At 39.8% G+C, this 22,651-nt stretch overlaps 1 protein-coding gene across 1 annotated transcript in view; it reads left to right on the top strand.

The window, feature by feature from the left end:
- LOC119790590 (thyrotropin-releasing hormone-degrading ectoenzyme-like) overlaps nucleotides 1-21,388 on the top strand; it is a 247,636-nt gene extending 226,248 nt beyond the window's left edge. The window contains exons 17-20 of the mRNA XM_038296194.1: nucleotides 7,709-7,876; nucleotides 17,424-17,564; nucleotides 17,655-17,736; nucleotides 21,231-21,388. Of these exons, the coding sequence (XP_038152122.1) occupies nucleotides 7,709-7,876; nucleotides 17,424-17,564; nucleotides 17,655-17,736; nucleotides 21,231-21,383 (544 nt within the window). The 3' untranslated portion in view covers nucleotides 21,384-21,388. The remainder of the gene's footprint in view (nucleotides 1-7,708; nucleotides 7,877-17,423; nucleotides 17,565-17,654; nucleotides 17,737-21,230) is intronic.
- The last annotated feature ends 1,263 nt before the right edge of the window (nucleotides 21,389-22,651 follow it).

Genomic DNA, 22,651 nt, shown 5'->3' with positions numbered 1-22,651 from the left:
TATTCACTGGATAGCTGATAGGCTGTTGGGAGTACTCTTTCTGTGAAGTCACCAGTCACCATATTCTCCCTAGTTAGACCAGTCAAAATGTAAAGAATAGTTGCGCTACAGCGTGGACCAACCATAATTTTCTCATTTTCAGGGGGGCTTAAGATAAAATAAAGATAAATTCATCACTTCGACTTAATTTATGGTTGGTATGAAATGTATGAAGTCTAGAAATCATGTATATTAACATATTATACAAATCCATCAGAACAAAATTAGTGTATTAATGCAGCATAATAATACTTTAGTTAGATATTAAGAATATTACACACACACACTATCTGATGATGTGCCAAATGTGCTAAATGGATTATGCTCATGTTATATACATGTATTTATCTTATTGTAATGGTAATTACATTACATTACAGGGATTGTTATGGTGCAACTCTGTTAGAGCGGGGAGAACCAAGATGGCAGCAAGTGACTCCAGTTTTCTGGGCCTGTCAGCAATCCAGTGAATAAATAGAGACCAGTGGGTACGACGGCCCAATCAGAGCTCAACCCAAGTCTACAAAATTAATTAAAAGTCTCCTGAAATGTCTCAAAGCTTAGCCAACTTTTAACCAGCAGGCCAGGGTTGTGTTCCTCTGCTGGATCCTTTAAACGTTTCGTCAGTGCTTCTAGGAAAGCTAGGGTGACACCCAAGCATCCCACAGACAGACAGATAGACACAGGCAGAGACCGACGGAGCGAGCAGATGGTGCAGAGGCATGTTTACTGTCAGAGTGGGAGTTTGATGCAGAGGAAGAACGAGATATTTCAGGAAAAAATAGCTTCAGGACATGGAACATCCTCCACAGACCGTTTGCAGCACACACAAAGATTCAGAGAGAGAGAAGCTAATGGCTTCAGAGCCATCTGGAGGTTCCCACGGAGAGAAACGCAGCGCACGCCGTGAACAGGAAAACGACATGTTATCACTCTTAGTTTTATTAGGGAATCACAGCTGAGGCTCCGGACATGATGGAAAATCCAGGAACCACAGCAGGTAAAAAAGACTCCCATATTAATAAGCGTGGGGGTGGAGCCCTCTTGTTTGGCAGCTGCTGTCAGAGAGGAGCAGTTTCTGCCACAGTCAGCAGGAACTTGGAAGCTGGCCTCTGTTTGTGTTGCCTTTAAGTGGAGCATCTCTAAAAAGATTTCCCAGGTCGGTAAATAATGCAATTGTCCCGGCATTACTCTGTCAGCCCCCCCACCCGCCCACCCTACACTCACTGCTCAGCAGTTTATTGTATGATTCTGCAGTCAGCATAGCTCACTTAGTTTTGGTTTCTGACCATTTAGGTCAGTTTTTCATGTGTTACAGGGGAAAGTAAAAGGTCATAATTTCAATTTACAGAGGATTCAGTTAGCATGTGGGGGGGTGTTATGAGCGGTGTTAACCTTTATCGACACTGGTGCTCCGGTTGATCAGTACATCCACTCTACATCCCAGTTTTACTGGGAAAGGAACCTGCAAGAAGGCACAGATGGAAGAGGAGTAGAAAATGAATGAAGAGGCTGCAGATTTTGTAGTCCTGAAGTATGTCACTCTAACATCCCCAGAAGAGATGCAATCAAATAATCAGCTTACAATTAATGATTGATTAATCGATTGTTTATTAGATAAAAATGTGTTGTATCTGATTAAATGAAACTGTCGACTAAAAGGAATTTATTTTAGTGTTACCACCGTCCACTAGAGGGCATACTTCTTTGAAACAAGGTGGTAAACAGTCTGACAGTATGTCAGAGCGACATACCCTGCCTTAAGTGTCAAGGTATGTCGAACAAATACGTGACATAAAGTTGACTTGGTGATTCCACATCTAGCTGCTCTCAATTTATTCACTGAATTGCACATAGACCAGAAAAACTGAAGTCACCTGCCGCCATATTGGTACTCCCCACTCACGCCATTAAAATGCCTGTTGTATGTAATATAATTACCTTAATATAATCAATACATGTATTTTACATGTACATCATAAATTTAGCACTTTTGCCATCAAAAGTGCTAAATTTTGAGGCGATGAGCTTACTGATGGAGGGGAGGACGCGGACAGGTCGATGCTGAGGGCCGACAGGTGTTTCCCTGCTTCCACTCATCTGATTTGCTTTGTCAGTCGCAAGATGGCGCCAGTGTGTGTGGCAGGCCGTCTACCTCTGTCAGTCTGGTTGGTGTTATGTTTGCTTGTGTTGTCTCTTGTCTCTCAACAAATCGAGTCTCTACTGGTCTACGACCGCCAAACTCTTTTGGACTTACAATATAATCTTTCTCCGACAAATCCGGATGGACGAAGGGCGTTGTCCCGCTGCCCGTGGGAAATTCCAGCTCATCTGTGCAGATGTCCCTCTCCGACTCCTCGGCGAAAAAGTCGCCGCCGGTCTCGCCACCGCCGTGGCAGACGCAGCGGACAGCTGGTGAGGCTAAAGCTTTGTATGGCACGATCGGGGGAAATCACCAAACTCCAACAAACACGGGACAATCCCTGCGGATATTTGGTGTCCTGGCGTTCCCGGGATCCTGTTGCCCACAGCGCAACATCACTCATTGCCTTGGTCGAGGGCCGGGAATCAAAGCCAAACTGCTTTCCTCGGATTCTACGGCGCAGAGTGAACTTTCCGAACCTCAAGCTCCTCTGTAGGACTCTACAACCCATTGGAATACAACCAGCTCTGGCTACGTCCTTCTCCCGTATCGGATTGGTCAATGCAAGATCGATGACAAACAAAACATTTATTCTACGGGAATTTTTCAACTCTCGCTGTCTGGACTTCCTGTGTATTACGGAAACATGGCTACGTGATGGTGAGTCAAGCGCTCTAACTGAACTCCTACCCGCGGGGTGCAATGTTTTTAATTGTCCTCGTACTAAAAGCCGAGGTGGGGGCATAGCGGTCATGTTTAAAGACAAATACAAATGTAGACGATTGACCTTCTCTTTTGCAAGCTTTGAGTCAGTCATATTCGAGGTGGGTCGCACTGACTCTGTTCTGATGGCCGTCATTTACCGGCCCCCAAAATACAACAAAGACTTTTTGGACGAATTTTCAGATTTTTTAGCAAGCGTGATGTCTTCATATGATCGTGTTCTTATCATCGGCGATTTTAATATTCACGTGTGCTGCCCCGATAAGCCCTTGGTGAAAGATTTTTTAAACATTGTTGACTCTTTTGACTTGCTACAATCAGTGTCTGCTCCCACACACGAACATGGACACATTCTTGACCTCGTTTTCTCCCATGGGTTAGCCGTATCAAACCTGGAGATCAGTGACATTGCACTTTCGGATCACATGACTGTGACTTGTGATATCAACATGCCAGGCCCAGAAGTCAAAGCCCCCACTCGCAGATGCTGTCGGAGTTTTAACCCTCTCACGGCTGGCAAGTTTTCGGCTGCGTTTCAGGATCTGACTGCTGACCATGTGCCCTCTGACACTGAGGCGCTAAGCTCATGGTTTTACTTCTCCTGCGAAACCATATTGGACTCTGTAGCACCATATAAAACAAGGCAGCCCAGAACTAAAGCTGAGCCCTGGTTTAATGACACGACCAGAGCCGCCAAACAAGACTGCCGCAGGGCGGAGCGCAAGTGGAAGAAGGACAAATTGCAGGTGTCACATCAAATTTTAAAGGACTGCTGGCGCCAATACCCTCTCTCGCATGCAGCGCGTACAGAACGCTGCAGCACGACTTTTAACTGGGACAAAGAAGAGGGAACACATAACACCAATCCTGGCCTCACTTCATTGGCTCCCTGTCCATTTTAGAATTCATTTTAAAATTCTTTTATTTTCTTATAAGTCAATAAATGGCCTAGCTCCACCATACCTCTCTGAGCTACTACAGAATTACTGCCCTGCTAGGTCCCTTAGATCAGCTGATCAGCTCCTTCTAAAAGCACCTAGAGCAAAGTGGAAGCTCAGAGGGGACCGAGCATTCTCTGTGGCAGCTCCCAAACTGTGGAATGCCCTCCCCCTTTCTATCAGACAGGCCCCTACACTCAGCTCTTTTAAAACCCTTTTAAAGACCCACTTTTTCTCTCAGGCCTTTGAGTGAGACTTCGACTTTTTTTCTGCTCTTACTGGTTTTTTTTTTTTTTTTTTATCTTTGAGTTTGTCCTGTGTTTTGGTGATAATTGTGTTTTATAATCTGCTCAAATGACCTGTACAGCGCTTTGATTTTAGCTTTGGCTGACTGAAAGCGCTTTATAAATAAAGTTGAGTTGAGTTGAGTTGAGAATCATCAGATTGGGTGTGTGCATGTGTAATATTCTTAATATCTAAAAACAGTATCATTATGCTCCATTAACACACAAATTTGATGATAAGGTTTATTACATTACATTTTTAGACTTCATACCGACTATACAATGTGATGTACCTATTATTTACTATAAGTTACAGTGGTCTACTGAGGCTATGAACAACATTTTACCGTCTGAAAGCTGTAAAAAAAATATGAATATTTGTTTTGTATACACTCTGTGTACAAAATGACAATAAAAGTTGTCTAAGTCTAAGAACTGTTTGTCAAAATGAATAATTTTTCTTTATTTTAAAAGCCTTAAGCCCCCCTGAAAATCAGAGCATTATGGTTGATTGATGCTCTACAGTAACACATGTTTTGTTTACATTATAACTGGTCTAACTAGGGAGTACCAATATGGCGGCTCTTGACATCACAGCAATGTGTACAACCAAAGGCCAATGAGCTATCCAGTGAACAAGTAGAGATCAGTGCCACATATCCCACCTCTGCTCTGTACATCGGAAAACATGAATGTTTCTCATATTTCATTCATTTTTTTTTTATTATTCAGTTACCTAATAGGTTCCTGTTTTTTATAGCTTATAAATATGTTTAATAATGTGTAAGAAACTTTTTTTTGTTAAGTTGGTATTTAATACAGCTGGCACATAAACTATTGACATATAGTGCTGTTGTTAGTCCACATATTGTAGAACATATTAAACCTTTGATACGTGAGATAAAAATGAATTGTTAATCAATGGATCCAATCATTTTACTAATATTTTATCCATAATCATACATATTTTATATAGGTTTTTGTTACTTTAAACATATTTAAATAAGTGAAATGGCAAAATGACATGTATTACTTTAAACGGCAAAATTCTGATTTTGCACCTCTGGTGCCCTTTGTTTAGATTTGTCAGATAGGAATTGGATTGAGACGCTGCTAATTTTACAGACTTTAACTAATTTGAAAACATAAGTAATGTTCTAATAGCCTGACGTAGTCCGACTCAATTCTAGTCAGAATATGAGTCTGATACTGCTCCATAGAGCTGTGATTATGGGGCGTGTTTTGAACAAACCAGGAAAAAAAATGCCTCTGCACTCAATTGGATAGACCTACAACCAATAAGAGCAACGGAGTGCGTGACGTATGTTAAGCGATGCATAGTTGTTGACAACAAAAATCAAAGCATGCAGTTGCACGCCTAGAATAAGAAGATGAGCCTTGATCGCGTTTCTCTGTTCCTCTTTTAAAATGTATTTGCTGTCATTATCTTCTAGAACAGACCTAATAGCAGAATCTACTCACCTCAACTCTCCAGCGGCAGCCATTATTGTTGTCACCCAAGCGCGCTTTGGTCATGTGGTTGATTACGTTACTGTTGATCATCTGTCCATCATCGTATAAAGCCCGCCCTGACAATTTGATTGGATCGCCAGAGAGTGGGCGATAATACTCGCGCTACTATGGAGCAATGCCAGACCGAACTTCCCCGAACTCAAACCTTGTGGGCGGGACTAAGTTCGGAATGGCACCCAGGCTAATGTTCTAATAAGATAAGAAAATTATATAAAACAAGGAATTTATGAGATTGCCGACCTCAGCTGTCCAGTCCTGTTTCCTTATATAGTACTGAATAGCGCAGAGCTGAAGTAGTTGTACAACGTGCACTAATTACGCATATTAGGGGGAAATTGAGTGGAAGAAAAAAGTGTAATTTTAATCCTACAAATGACTGAGAAGAACATTCTTATGCTTCGCCATTAAGTGTGTAATAACTACCATGAAAGTAGTCGTTACTTCAACTATCCTGTCAGTTGATGAGGTGTTGAATAATTTTGCTTTTATTAAATTTGATATTTTTCGCAACAGAACGCTTGCAGCTCTACTGATTATATCCCAATGAGAATCTGGTTTAACTTTTTTATTTTCTCTGTGTATAGATAGAAGATATCATTCCTCCCATAAAACTTTAAAAAATCACTTAAAAAATCACTCTGAAAACACAGAAGTGTATGATTGCCTTCTGGTATGATGTCTGTGAAGAATAAAAGTAGCTGATAACTGTTGCAACAGAGCTCGTCCAGAGTAGGCTAATAAACAAGCTACGTAGCTGTTTCTGCAGGGAGGACAGAATAGTTTCTGGATCACATTGCCTTTTTTGTAACATACCAGGGAAATGTGTTCCAGTGTGAAATTGAATGAAGTCACCTCTCCAACAGAAACTTGTAAACCTTGCATCTATTTTGAAGCCCCACCTGGTAAAAGCTTTGCCAATATAGACTGGTTTTCTCTCCGTTTTTACTTCTAAAGGGTATGGATGGTCCTCCATTTTAATAGAAAACAACAACTAGAACAATCTATGGTCGTCTTTGCTTTTTAACATTCCTTCTCTGCCGACAGCACGTCTTTATATAGAATTAAAAAGGCTAATAAGTTTGTCTTGTTTCGGCTACCATAATCAAAGATGTCCGAGCCCTTAAAGGGTTAATTTATAAACAACTTATGCTAATCTATGGGCAAACTTTTATTTTAACTCTTTGTTTTTTATAGACTTTGAGCAATACTTAATTTCTTTTTAATAAAAAGCCAAATTAGTCACAGACTGTCTGCTTTAGGAGGTTATTTTATCTCCTGAGAAATGCTTTCCTGTCTTGGTTCTGACTTTCTGTCTGCAAAATGCACTGCAAAAACACTCAACCAAACATCGGAAAAAGTTTCTTAAATGTGTATTTACTCTTAATTTGCGCAGGTTAATACAAGGATTTGCCAATGGAATTAATATTTTTATTCTTAAAATAAGATCATTAGAAAAAATGCACTTTAAATAAGATGATTTTAATTTTCTAATTTTAAATGTCAACTGTAAAGTGTCTCACTTTCCTCCTCAATTCAAGATAGAATTCACTTATTTTAAGAAAAATCCACTCATTTCTATTTCTATTTTTGCAGTGCATTGTCCTCTTTCATATATATCTGGATTCCAACATGAACACGTTTCTCTTTCTTCAAACACTAAAAACACTCTTTTTATACTTTACCCAAACCATTAAGATCATCAACCTTTTCTTCCAATCTGACATTAGTGTGGAGCTTCACACAGCATTTGGACTTATAGTCACAGTTCCTGAGAAAGTGTGTCTGCTTTTACACATCCAGCAGAGAAGCCAGCCAAGGTATTTTAATGCAGTCTCCCTATGGGAGAGAAATTAGCATCCAGAAAGCGTTGTGGGTAATCCTGAGGAGGTGGCTTATCAGGGCTTTTAGTTTCATTACTGCTCCTGGTCCGCTCTCACCCTCCTACTGCTGCTCTGTCAAATCCAACCCTTATCAACATGCTTTAGGTTTCCCATGTCTGAGCTGAGCTTCTCTCAGCCTCATGACTTGTCTTTTTTTTTTTTTTGCAGGATCCCCCCCAACATCCGAGACATAGTTTACTGCACCGGGGTCAGCCTGATGGATGAGGACGTGTGGGAGTTTATCTGGATGAAGTTTCACTCGACCACTGCAGTCTCTGAGAAGAAGATCCTGCTGGAGGCCCTGACCTGCTCAGATAACACCTTCCTCCTTAACAGGTGAGCTACTGCTGCTCTTTCCGCCCCGTTTCACCTTGGAACAAAAAGCCACCCTGATCAATACAATCGATCCGAGGGGGACTGGCTCACAGATGGCTGTTTATTCTGGGATCGTGTTCGGTTTATATTATGATTCCACAAAGCTCCTATTTACTGGTGGTGGGCGTGTCTTTTGTCAACATTTAGGGGCTGATTAAAAAACATGTGAAGGAGATCAGGAAGCATCCTGGTTAAATAAATCACTTTTCTTTCATTTGACCTTTAAAATATTTATATATTTTTGCACTTTCACTCAAGAAACTTCAGTTTTTTTCCTCATCGACGTAATCCCCACATTTCTGCTTCTGATCACTTGACACGATTTCTAAATCCAAAAACAACTACAGATTATAAGAATGCCTTACTGATCAGAGCATCTAAAATATCAACTGATTTAAAATACAGTGAGTAAAATAAGCATTTGAACATCCTGCTATTTTCCAAGTTCTCCCACTTAGAAATCACAGAGGTGTCTGAAATCGTCATCGTAGGTGCATGTCCACTGTGAGAGACATAAACTAATAAAAAATCCCAGAAATCACAACATATAACTTTCTAACTATTTATTTTTATGACACAGCTGCAAATAATTATTTGAAGACCTGTCTATCAGCCTGCCTTCAAAGTGTCCACCTCCACTCCATTGATTATCCTAAATTAGATGCACCTGTTTGAGGGCGTCAGCTGCACCTGTCAACCCCATACAATCAGTAAGAATCCCAGATCTGGTGGAATTTCAAACAGCTCAGTTTATGTATAAAGCTACAAATAAACAGGAAATATTCAAAAGCTGTTTTCTGATAGAATGGGGAGCTGTGACTACAGGGAAAACCTTAACTTCAGAATCAGGAGGGTTCGAACCACCATGAAAAGAATGTGCATTAAAACACCTATTCTCTTTAGTACACAATTATTGTTATTTTAATGTTATTTTTATCTATCAAGTCATGGAGGTCAAGGTAATATAAAGAAAAAGTAGCTATTATTTGATGGTTACTTTTTACTTTGACTTGACTAGAAATATTTTGAAGTAGTGCTACTTCTACTTCAGTACATTTTTTAGTGTTTTGTTCACCCCTGAGGGGCACTGTGCCTGACAGCCACTTATTGTTGAGGAGGTGTCTTAACTACAAAAGCCTGACGACATTCAAAGACGTGAAGATCTCAGATTGGATCCCATCCACCACTGAAGCCCCTCCCACTATGGAATCTGCCTTCGCTTCCATAGGGAAAGTGTGACTGCTGGGTTGAGGAGATCTTCAAATTGTTCATTCCACTGTCTGACAATGTAAATGGCCTGTACTTATATATCGCTTTTTCAAGTCAGGAGACCTGACCAAAGCACTTTACACTACATTCAGTCATTCACCTATTCACGCACACACTGATGGTGGCAAACTACATTGTAGCCACAGCTGCCCTGGGGATCACTGACAGAAGCGAGGCTGCCGTACACTGGCGCCACCGGGCCCTCTGACCACCATCAGTAGACAATGCAAGTGCAGTGTCTTGCCCAAGGACACAACAACACTAAAAGCCAGAGCTGGGGCTCGAACCGACAAACATTTGATTTAAGGGCAAACTCCTACACTTGATGCCACTGTCGCCCCACAATGTCCTCAATCAAGGTCAGCACGTACAGTAATACAGTATTGGCGAAGCACTGCTCCCCCTCTGGAGGCATTTCCAGAATCACTTTGACGTCAACCAGTAGTCTTTCTCCATGGTCTCTTCAAACTCCTCTCAGTTTACGCCTCTGCATCTGACACACTTAACCTGCTTGCTGCCTCACGCTGCAAAATGATCTAAAAATAACTAGAAATTTCTTCAATCAAGTGCATTTACCCTAAATTTTAGCAGGCAAATAGATGTCAATTGAATTAATGTACTTTTACTCTTAAAATAATTATATAATATGAGTTTGTAATAAGACAATGCAGTTAGTTTCTCTTATTTTAAAAGTAAATTGTCTTGTTCCATTGGCAAAATGTCTCACGTACCTCCTCCATTCAAGACAAAATGCAATTATTTTAAGAAAAAATTACTTATTTAGATTTGAATTTTTAGCAGTACAGGAGCCCAAAAAAACCCAGTAGGCTAATTAGGACTACTTCCTCAGCTTGTTGGCATCCCTTATTATTGGTATCCACCACCGTGTCCTGGTTTTTTGCTAAGACAGGCACCGCAGATCTTATGGCCACAGTTACAGGTGACTGCATCAACAAAGAGGCAGACTGCATATAGTCCATTCAGACTCCATGTCACCTGCTTTCCCCAGAATCTAACAAAAGTTCTACCAGAGGTGGGAGTTTAAAGCGTCCCTGATAACGAGCTCAGGTAGACATTCCCAGTGGACCCTCATTGGGCCTCCAGAGGCTGTAAGACTTTAGCCAACCGATGATCAGTGGACGGTGCCAGCCCTCTCCTCATCTGAGTCATCATGAAGACTTTTGAACTGCTCTTTGTCTGGCCCTTCACCCAGAGCCTGTCTGCCTTGGAGACCCTACCAGCCCCCGACAGCATATCCTCTGGGATAATCCGAGCACTGAAACCTCTCCTCCACGATAAGCTGGCGGTTCAAGGAGGGGAATTTTTTTTTCTTTTTAGGTCTGTGTTTGTCTACTGGCCACTGTAAAGGGCTGGTTATACTCCCACAGGAGTGTGTCGCAGTTGTGACACAGACATTTTTGATTTATGCTCAATATTAAAGCGTGGTCTGTTATTCCACGCCACAACGCAAGATTAACAATCACAAACCAGTGGTGTCAAAAGTACACACATTTTTTATTTAAGTATAAGTACACTTGAAAAAAATCTAAATCTAAATAAGTCCTTTTTTTCTTAAAATAAGTCAATTTGTTCTTGAGGAGATAAAAGAGACATTTTGCCAATGGAACAAGACAGTCTAAATTTAAAATAAGAAAACACAATTGTATTCTCTTATTTCAAGTGCATCAAATTATCTTATTTTAAGGGTAAAAATACTCATTCCATTGGCAAACTATCTCATTTACCTGTTCGAATCAAGGGTAAATACGCTTAATTAAAGAAATTTTTACTTATTTCTAGATCATTTTTCCACAGTAAACTGTACTGCAGTTTAAAACCCCCCTGGTAAAAGTATCAACTTGACCTCTTTGCTCAAGTAAAAGTGAAAAAGTATGTGCTCCAAAAACTACTTAAAGTATAAAAGTATAAAGTAAACTTAAAAAAAAAAACAGCCAGATGCCACTATATGAAATGAAAGCTCAATTTTTCGACTATTTCTAAAAATTCTTTGAGATAGGGCCAAGGATGAGGGAGGTCTTGTTGGTCTCCATCTCCATCTCCTGATACGCTCTCGCCTGTGTCCGACCTTTCAGACATTTCAACATCTTTTTCTGAATCAGGCATTGTAGCATGGAATAGACAATTCAAGTTTGCAGTTTGAAGAACACCTGCTTGCTTCTGATACTGTATTTAAGTACAGTAACCAACTATTTGTACTTTGTTACTTGACACCTCTGTCACAAACTAGCTGTGGGTCTAGATACGGCCAAGGCGGCGAGGAGGTGGGGTAAGTTTGGGTGACAACAAAGGGAAATAAGGGTGAAAAAAAGCGGGGATCCAGGTGGAAAAAGGGTCCCAGCGTTCTCATGTATCTCGCTCTTCTAGCTGGTCCATCTTCACGAGTCGTTTTCCACAATGGTAATCATACAAACAAAACAAGCTGGTAAGGTACCAAACAGGAAATGCGCATAGAGTAGAGCGGATGTAGATTTGACCAATCAGAGGCCTCCTGTCAGCGGTAACCTACAAATTTGGAGAGGTGCACCAAAGTGTCTGCGGAGTGGGCGAGGACGTCTTTGCGTTCGCTGCGACACCTACGCAGACGACGTGGTTTCGAAGTATAAATCAGCCTTAAGGAGGAAAACTTCTATTTGCAAAGTGGCCCACATTTGGACGATGGCCAGCATGCATACAGAAGCTTGAGTTTACACTGAAGCTTCCGTTTTCTGTTTTCATGGCGGGCCCTTCTGACTGTGGTACCACGTCTGTTTCTTTGGAACCCTGTTTGTGTCTCTGTTTGACTGGAGGCTTCAATGTATAGTGGAGGATTTTCGTGAATTTTTGAGAAGACCCGCCCTTTCCACTTTAAAAAAAAATGCACATACACAACCTTGTACCCGCTTTCAAGAGGGTACGCCTATTAGAGAGCATGCGAGAGCATGCAAAACTCCTTTTTTTTCCAATTTCGTAAATTGTTGAAAAAGATCCAGGGATCCACAAAGGAGGCATTAAAGAGATGCCAGCAGCTCTGGAGCTGTATGTTGCCAACCCCTGGTCTAGGTCCTCTATAAAGTTTTGGATCTATTTCATGTAGGCCATTTTATAAGTGTCTTTTCTTTTGTTGAATCATGAGCTCTGACCTTAACTGAAACAAATAAAGCCTGCAGAACCTGAGAATGTTCCTCCTTTATAAGGTTTAGAAAAGCTTTTATAATCATTTCCAAAATGATTTCTTTAAATATAAGCATTTTGTGATTCTTTTGAGGCCTTTTAGTGTATTTAAAGTCACAGGGGAGGTCAAATTTAAATGTCAAATCATTCTGGCTTGAACTTACATATAAATGTACTCTTTATCAGACAATATTTTCCCAAAAGTTGGAAAATTTCTATTTTTAAAAAAATTCTGTCCTAAAATCTGTGGGTATTTTTCGTTATCTTATACAGGCCAGTTAGTTATATGTCAGCTTGTACACCTAAATTAAGCCAATCATCTGTCAATCAATTTTTTTCAGTCATAGCATCTTGATTCATATGTCGCAGCTAACTAACACAACGGCTGAAATAAGAAATCAGAATCATTTCCTTTCCCATTGAGTTGCGTCCCAGTGTTCACGGGGATGGACGTCTGTGTCTTCAGCAGGCGTAGAGCTAACAGAACTGGCAGCGTTGCGAGGCAAGGGCTCAAACATGTACGGCTGGAAGCCTTCTACACCAAACCAAGCTTCTGCCGCCCTGGCGTCCTCTTCCACAACATCTTCGTCCCGCTTTCCTCCTCTAAATAAAAAATGGATGAAGGAGGAGACTCATCCACGACCTCCGACACTAAACTCTCCTCCTCTTGCATGTTTCCTCTGTCCATAGCGTTCCTTGACAGTGTCGTTTCTAAGTCACCAATTAGTGCTACTTGGTCCCAATGGAATTTCCCATTGGGAACCTACTAGCACTAAGCTGCTAACTGGTTAGCAAGATGCTTCCGACAAACCGGCCACAGCCAAACCAGATTGCGAACCGTGCGCCACAACAATCCCGCCCTCTTGATAAACGACCAATCATATTCACTTTATTCACTCGTGTAAAGTTGGGCACCACTTAGGAGAATTCGGAAATGCAACGATTGGAACAGCCGTCTTTAAAGTGACGGTTATCAGGGCAGCAAGGAGCTTATCATATTCTACCAAAAATTGTGAGTATTCAATTAATTTGTTTTAACTTTTTCCCCCCTCCTTGAGTAAGGTCATCATTTTAAAATGGTTTTATTATTTTTGTTTTAAACAGAAATGTCTTTGATCCAAAACATTTAAAAAAGCAACGAAAAACATAAGCAAAAATATCAGCAAAATAAAAGATCTGGCAGAGACTGATAGAAGAATGTTTGAGCACAACACTTCAGGGTCATACAAAAACACGATGTTTGAAGATTTCAGGACGCCATCTGGGTCGGATAAGAGGTATTCATGAGTGCGCCCTGTCAAGGATGCTTTGACGTGAAGGACAGCAGTTAAATGAGGTGTTTGTGCATCGTGCAGCTGCTCTGCAGAAAAACTGCAACAAGGTTGAGATTCTGGATTGGTCGCTGGGACATTCTGAGGAAAGATGGAGCAAACTGAAATAAAGTTGGAGTTAATATATGGTACCAGCTCAAAGCAAAGAAATCAAGCTGTAGTTGCTTTTGTTTAGTAGCAGCTATTATGTGGAAAATGTATGTTATGCACTCAGAGTTTTGCAGTTAGGTAGGTTGTATGAGTGTGTGTGCATGTGTAGGTAAACCTTATCCAATCAGCTGCACACAGAAACACATACACACACACACAAGTCAAGTGCCAAGGCCATGAAGCTCACTGATTGGTCACAGATGAAATGGTTTCAGCAGCGAGGGATTGTGGGAAAAGAGAGAAAATTGATTTCAGGGTTTAATGAAACGGCAGCAGAAACCGGACCAACAGGAAAACACAGAAATGAGAAAAAAAAAAAAGAGACTGAAAGAAAACTCTGAACTTTTTCATTCCAGCATCTTAAAAAAAAACATGTTATTCATTGTGTTTGTGAAATACTTCTGTCAGTCAGTGGCAGCCAGAAGTAATCCGATTACTGTCGCTCCTGCATGTCCTCGCAGGAAGTGATTTTTTTGGGGTTGACAGGAACACAGACTGGAGGGACTCCAGACAAAATATCAATTTCCATCAAACAACTTGACCTTTTTTTCTGCCTTCGCTGTATGGATCTGCAGCAGTGTTTGTGTGCCTGAAGGTTAAAGACTCTCCCCTCAAAAGTCACCAAAGACTTTATTTACTGCGTTTCCTTCGCTTTGGAAAATAAAAGCAAGAGGAGGTCATGTCTCAGTGCAGATGGATGTTTCTGAGGTATTCTGTAGAAAATCTCAACATTCAAAAGATGCTTTTCAGCAAAGAGACCAAGAACATTTTCTTCCTGGAACTTTTCTCAACTGAAGCAGGATTGTGAGGTCATCACATGAGCATTAGCTTCTCTCCTGTGGTCTTGCTCTGGAGCCGAGACTTAGATAAAAGGTTATTTTAAGCAATCTATCTATAAATGTTGATCCTGCCATCGCAGCCGCACTATACAACTTCTATAGAGTCACTTTGATGCTATTTAAACAGATATTGGACAGTGTTTAGCAGATAGGAGGTGACTGTTTTAACTTTTAAAGCTAGAAGCATTGAAACAATAGGTTTTAAACCAACTCTCCTTAAGTTTATTTGTCGCTCTGATCATATTTATGGTATTTTCAACCATTTACCTCATATACCTACAATTAGTAAAGATATCTTTAAGTTTCAAGGTAACACATGTTGGCACTAACACTGCAGGAGAAGTTTAATTTTCAAAAACATGAAGAACAGGGTTACAAATGCTGCTGTTGTCAGCTGGTGTCAAAATCTAGGCAGTTTGTCCTTTGGGTATAACACTTACAAATCACACTCCACATCTAAGGTGTGTTCACGTGATTGCATTCCCAGCAACTGGTGTGATCCATATACCTGTTATCCTTCTGCAGAGACAACACAGCTGGTGATGTAACTTACATAGAGTGTTGTGCAACTTGAATATATCCATTGCCCACCCTGGTAGGGATGGTAAATATCTTATTTAATTAGATATTATTCAGACTGTCGTATATTTTTTATGAACACATGCCCTACTGGCTGTGTGTAAGGAAAACAAATGAAAGTGTGAATCGAGCTCAAATCATGGTATAACAGATAATTCTCCACATACATGGAATAAATTCGCCACAACCTCCATTCAATATAAGAGTTTATTAATAAAAATCATTTAGCTCCAAATCAAAAACATTTCAGTTAAAAACTCTTGACTAAAAACTAGTGAAACTCACCTAAACTAAACTACTGTGAGGAAAGATGAAGGGGAAACATGGTTAAAGACCATATTACATTTTAGCATGGATTTTATAGTTAAGAACAAAAGTTTATCTTGAAGAATTTGGGATGTGATCACCTTAGCTTTTCACTAATTTAGAGCGATTGGAATGTTCATGCAGTGAATAAAACATTATTTAGCTAACTAATGTTTTACTAATTTATTTGCTTAATCGGGAACCAGTAACCTTTAGTTAAATGGTTCTTTACCCTCCTTGCAATAGCTAGCAGCGAAGAGAAATGAGGATTCCATTAAATAAATTTTGGTCATAATTTGGTAATGGAAAAGTAATTAGCATATGAGAAATCACATGAACATTAACATTACATTTGTGTTTAAACCCTTAGGGAAATAAAGCTTGTTTTGGCTAAAGAAAACAGCTCGAAATCAGTAAGCACATAAATTCATCAAAATACATATTGTTCATTTAGAATCTGTCCCTAATTACGTTAGACCTTATATACTTGCCCAAGTCATTCTTGAAAGGTTAGAGTTTCCTCCAACAGTTAGCAGCTTAGCATGGCAGGCTCACAGAAAGAGGGCTTTCCTTTGTCCCATGTGCACCACACACAGGGAAAAGCTTCCATAAGAGGTTTTCACCTCCAGTCTGGCTCTGTAAGTTCTGAAACTCAGACCAAAGTGTTGCAAATGGTCTGTTTTGCGTTTTTAGGTGGTTTCTAGTTAGGCTTTAAAGGGACTGTTGAGTCATTCATCATTTGTTTTCTTCCCTTAGCTTCAGAGCTGGTCCCAGTGATGGCTCTGGTGCACGTTTGTGCAGTCTTGCTCTGATCTCCTGCTCCTCCTTTCTGAGCTCCACAGGGCCTCCTCACCTTATCTCTGTTTTACGGGCAATACTCCCCTGAGGCAGAATAATTTCAGGTCCTGGTCAGACAAAAGTGACCGTGATCCATCCTTGTCCAGAGGAGGGCGCTCTTCTGTGTTGGGCCAATAACCTCTCCACAAACGCATGGCCCAACACAGAGGAGCGCCCTCCTCTGGACAAGACTCTGCTGTACATCTACACCTTATGGACAAAGGACATTCTTTTGAGGAATGTTCACATTTTGGAGAAAGAAAATAATTGGTTTGAGAGGGATGTGAAGGAACTCATCTATGTTAAGAAAGAAAAAACAACCCTAAACAGAGGGGGTGGACTCAGGTTCCAGCTTCCAAAAACTTACAATGCAGCAATTGAGTTAATCCCTTCCTGTTATCATCGCAGCCCCACCCCCTGTACAGGACAGTGGAGGACCTGGTCTATTCAGCAAGGCCAACAATTCCCTTCTAAAACCCCCCTTTCAGATACTTAGATGAGTATGGAGTATTGCAGTCTAACAAAAGAAGCCAAATTACCCCTATTCCAAATGGCTGGACCCCTTCGTCTAATCCAATTTGCATGTTTTCAAAACAAAAACAAGCTTTTGTTGGGCTACTGTATAAAACCTTGAACTCAACGCTATTCTTGACCTTTTTCAATTGAAAAAGCTTCCAGGGTGGCAAGCTAAACGTCTTCCAACTTGGAAACCAAGTCCAGTGGATTGTTTTTATTTTTTTCATAATTCAGTAATGGTTTAATCGTTAACTGGAGTATAGAGACTATAAAACATCCCTTTAGCCGACAGAGCAACCTATTGAGCAGTAAGTTGAGTTCAATTGGATGGATGCCTTTTTCAAATCTTTGTTCAACATTTTTAAGCCTTTCTCCATTGGACAGCACCTGCTGGAGAGATTATTTCCTAGATGTTGCTTTGGATGTGAACATCAGAAGATCTTACAGTGGAAGTTTACCTTTAGCAATAAATCCATTTTGCTTTTATGTCCACGTCTTTGTCCTATCTAGGTTGCTGAATCTGTCTCTGACCTCAGAACTTGTCCCAGAGCAGGATGTGATCGATGTCATCATCCACGTTGGTCGAAACCCTCAAGGTCGAAATCTGGCCTGGAAATACTTCAGAGAAAAGTGGGACATCCTGAATGCCCGGTGAGACAGGAGAACTTTCTCCGAAGTCAGTGATATTGGTCATGTAGCTTCATACCCCTATAAATATGACTGTCTCTGTTCTTTTTCCAGATATGGTGAAGCTTTGTTCATGAATTCAAAGCTCATCGGGGGAGTCACAGAGTTCCTCAACACAGAAAGAGAACTCAATGAGGTAAATACAGAAAGACATGTTTGGCTCTGGGGTCTTGCATTGATTTTTTTTTTTCTTGACAATGAAACTAATTAACCAACTTTAAAATAAAATGAAGTTCCCTAATGGAAAATAAAAATATATTTTTTTATTTTGTTCCTTTAAGAAAAACTTTCATTTAAACAGCAACAATGAGAAAAAACATCCCCAATACAGCTTTGATGTTCTACTGTCAGAGGTCAGTGGTTGGGACAAGTGTTAGGCAATGTGACAGAGTCTGGACAAATTTCATCTATCCATCTATATGTGCATACATCCATTGAATTGGAAACAAATGGAAAAATATTGAAACAGATTATAGAGTTTTATTGGCCATGCCGTTATCCAAGTAACATCTTTTAATATGGAAAATCCATCCATCCATCCATCCATCCATCCATCCATCCATCCATCCATCCATCCATCCATCCATCCATCCTGCCTGTTTTGATCCAGTTCAACATTATTTTTACTTAGATTTTGGATGGATGGATAGATGGATGGATGGATTTTTTTCAATGCAATTATCTGTATTTCTTCTTATTATATCATTTTCCCCCTGCCCTGCTGTTTAGCAGGACCAATATGATGGTTTGATAACCAGCTTAAATCGGAGGGAACCGGACAGATTTAAGGCTATTTTCTGGTTGCATGACCTAGATGACGGAGAATTTCCACAAGCAATTATGATGCTATGAGATTTTAACCAGAACGAATGTACCTTTTCTTATCAAAATAGCAAATGTAAAGCCTGCTCTAGTTCAGTGGAGCTATGAAGTAGCAGAACTTTATAAAGGCATGCTATCTGCAGCTATTAGGAGAGCTGAACCACCAATTAATCACAGGGTATTAACATGTTCTCCTGAGACTCGCAACATCAATATTTTACATTCAGGGTTGATTAATATGAATAAGTAAACCTAGATTAATAGTTTTTAATTATCTCTATAGAGTCACTTCACAGCTGATACACCTCTTTATTCAGAAAAAAAAAGGAAAAGATGCCACTCTGAATATGTGAAGCAGAAATAACAAAACCTGTGAGGTTAACAGTTTTCCTGAATGAAAATCTATCCCTTCGCCTTTTTTTTTTACTCCCCAGGTTGTTATGGCAACAAATTACAATCTCTATATAGCCTTGACTGTCAGTGAAACCTCCAAACAAAACATTATTTCCCTTGGGAAGCCTGAATACAAAACCTCAACAAAGGAAAAGATTGACATGGGGGTTTTATTTCAGATCTGAACAAATGTCTCCAGTGAATCACTCTGGGGAGCAACAAGGAAGAGAGGGAAGGAAAAGTAAACAGAAACGGAAAATGTGGAGGGGAAGAGAGTGGAGAGTTAGCAAATGATTCAAAGTAAAGAGACTTGAAGGGAAGGATTTCCACATGCTCCAATGAATCTGTCATTCTGTGTACAAAACCATCTTTTCCCTTTGGACTGTCGCCTAAAACATGTTGATTTTTTTCGTTTTCGCTTAAAAAAGTTCCTTTTCTCAGATGCTTGTCCTTAAATTACTGTCAAACAGTTTGGAGCTCATTTCCGCTTAAATGGTCAGAGCTGTTGTCAGAGCCGTTTTTACGAAGAATAACAACTAAAAAACTGCTTGATCTTCAGCTGCCAGAGACCCATGTCATTACGTCTCATTAAAGGTTTCATCCAATAAATGTCTCTGGTGTCTTCTCCATTTCTGTAAAGGGTCAGAATGCAAAGAGACAAAGACAGGGTTTGCCCACCATCAGTCATTTAGATCATAAACGCTGCCTTAAACAGCGTCTGGAAATTACACATGCCAGGAATGAATGGTTTGCTTTAGACGCAACATTTTGAACAAGCAGTCAGAAAACATCAGATCATGTTTCAGTAAAGGTCTAGATAAATAAATACCTTGGGTTTAATTAGATTGCATGTTTTTAAAACCCAGCAATAAATCTGCTTAGTTTGTTTCATTTAGTTCTGCTGAGTTGTTGTCATCTTAACTTTATTGAGCAAAACAAGTCTGAATTATAATGGATCACGTTATGAAGTCGAGTGTATTTAACCTCTGTTAAATTTTGAATTACTTTTAAATCAAGATTACAATAATTACAGACTTTCATTGAATTATTTCAGGTATAATTGAATGTAGCCTAATTAAATTAAAACGGAATCAGTGCTGGAGCTTCAGAAGAAACACCCTTCTTTGTCGACTTCCATCAGTCTATGTTTTGCTTTATATATGTATAGACAATTGCTGGTAGAAAGTGTAAAAAATGGGTTTAACTGTTTGTTTGTATTTGAATCTAGCACTTTTGTGGAATAAAAATACTATTGGCACTTAACTGTTGTTTGCAGAAATATAAATATCTGTGAAGATTCTTAGTCATCCAGGTCATGGTTAATCTTGAAAAAGTTCAGTCTAGGCAGTGGGACAGGGAGATTGAGAGAACAGGGACACAATATGACATCCCCGAAGAACTCTGGTTATCCCAGATGAGCTTTCCTAAAAAACAACAAGAAGAGGTCCACTAAGAGGGAAGAGCACAGATGAAGGATCCATATGTTTGTGGAGTTGTGGAGGATTTCCAGCTAGCACCAGATCCCTGTGCACTTCAAACCTGGCATTACCCTTGTTCAAAAATTGGTTCACCCCAAAGACAAGAAACCCAGAAACAAGGCCGAGTTTACGCCTTTCAGTGTAGTGAAGAGTCCACAGACCTTTACATTAGAGAGGCGGATGGCTCAACACAGGAGGGCCAACTCCTCAGGACAGGACTCAGCTGTTCACCTACACCTGAAGGATAAAGGACACTTATTTGAGGACAACAACATCCATATTCTGGCCAAGGAAGAAAGATGGTTTGAGTGAAGGGTTAAGGAAGCTATCTTTGTTAACTTAGAAAATCAATCTCTGAACAGACAAGGTGGTCTTAGATTTAATTTTTCACCTTCTTACAAAACACTATTAAGGACAATACCCTGAAGATTCACCTACCACTCGCCCTCATTTGACCCACACTTTAATGAGGGATGTGACCAAAACCCCTGTGATGAGGAAGTTACTGACCCATTGGACCCCTAACCACCTTTAACACCCCCCATGTGTCCTCCATGGCCAATCTAGTTGGAAGTATCAGAGCCCCCTTTTGTTCCCCCTAATTTTTTGTTACACCTACAGTATAATAAACTCAGTGCTCCCCACCAAATGTTAGAACTGAAGAAGCCTCTTGGATGAGAGGCGAAACGTCTTCTAAAAAAACTTCACATCTAGTTGCCTAGACTGAGCTGTTTTCAAGCCCAGTACTATATATTTTTAGTTTTTTATGGAATGAATTAAGTAAAGATGGTTTTGTTTTAAATTGAAAATTATGACTCGAGTCATTTAAGGCTATTTTTTATTTTTTTTATTTTATTTGGTTTCCATATACCAATAAATCCTTTTTCCTGGCATTAACTGTTTCGTTCCGCCCTTGTCCCACCATTATCTCTTCCAGTTAAAGGAGTTTATCCAGTCGAGTGGCGTAGGGGCGGTGCCTGCGCTGCCGCGAGCATTGGAGATCGTTGAAGGAAACGTCCGTTGGCATCGCCTCCACCGGCGGCACTTCTACCAATGGCTACGCAAACCTCCCAGCTACACTTACGGCTAGCTCTGTGCCGCTAAGCTAGCTGTACTCTGACTGCTGAGCTAGTGAACTGAGATAATGGCTAACGATTGCAGTCACAACATTGAAATGGGCCTTATTGGTTGATTGGCTGGTTTCTGTACTGGTTTTATTTTAAAAGAAGTTGATGTGTTCACTGATGCTGGAATCTTTATTTCTCAACATGAAGCCATTATGGTCAAACTGTGCTGTGAAAATTTGAAAAAGGTTGATCCTGTCATGGTTGAGCTAGCCTCAAACTTTTAAATCTGTCACCAAAATAAATATTAACTTCTTCTAAAACCAGCGGGGGAAAAAAAGAACTTCAGAATTTAAGAATTTTTTTTTGAACACTTGGTCTTTTTTAAGGTAAGCCATCTTTCAGGCATTATTGATTCAAACTTTAAAGCTATTCCCATATTTTTTTTTAACATTTTTAAACAAAAAGGAAGTAAACCGTTATAAACACTTGACATTTAATGAGCTATATATTATATCCATTTTTAATGAATTAGTTCTGCAGTGATCCAATTTACTTTCTCTTAGTTTTTACTTTTAAAAACAGACAAAACTTTGCATCTTATCGCCCTGTTTTCAAATTTCAAATCTTACCATCAGTGTACACCACTTGTTCCATTTGGGCTTAAGGTTTTAAGCAGTTCTTTTAGTTTTTTTTTCTTCCTTCCAGGTCACTTTTAAACTCAAACTAATAATGGAATAATAATAACAATCAAAGTAAATAAGTAGGAGGCAAAATTTTGATTAGTGGCATTATACAGTAATAGGGATGCACCAGTTTTTTTAAAAACAAATCAAATACTTATATAAATATTTTAATCACTCATTTAGTGGTTTGTAACTTTCAGATCAGACACCTGAAGACATTTTTATATCCAACCAGAACATATGCCTGTTGTAGATTTATTTGTATTGGACACCCCATAAATACACTCTGCTAAGAAATAATATGCCCTGTATTTATATCATGACTTTAAAGCCGATTTTTACGTTATTCTGATGGAAAACAGTACCCACCCTCATAAACCCTTGAGTTAGAAAATTAGCTATTGGCTCTCCTGATTAACTGACACGTCCCCTGGTGTGTATAATTGGTCTTCTGCATGTAATTGGAGTGAAGCTGTGGGAAGGAGGAGTAATGCGCTGGAAGAGACTAAACATGAATAAACAACAGTATAGATGTGTAGAACTCCAAATTCACTGTTCACTATACACATTTTCATTGTGTGTAATTTGAGGTTTTCTGTTTTTTTTTT

Source organism: Cyprinodon tularosa, unplaced genomic scaffold, assembly GCF_016077235.1.
Source record: "Cyprinodon tularosa strain WSP-4 unplaced genomic scaffold, ASM1607723v1 ctg369, whole genome shotgun sequence".
Lineage (NCBI taxonomy): Eukaryota > Metazoa > Chordata > Actinopteri > Cyprinodontiformes > Cyprinodontidae > Cyprinodon > Cyprinodon tularosa.
The sequence above is the reverse complement of the archived record's forward strand: the minus strand, read 5'-3'. Positions and strand labels throughout refer to the sequence as shown.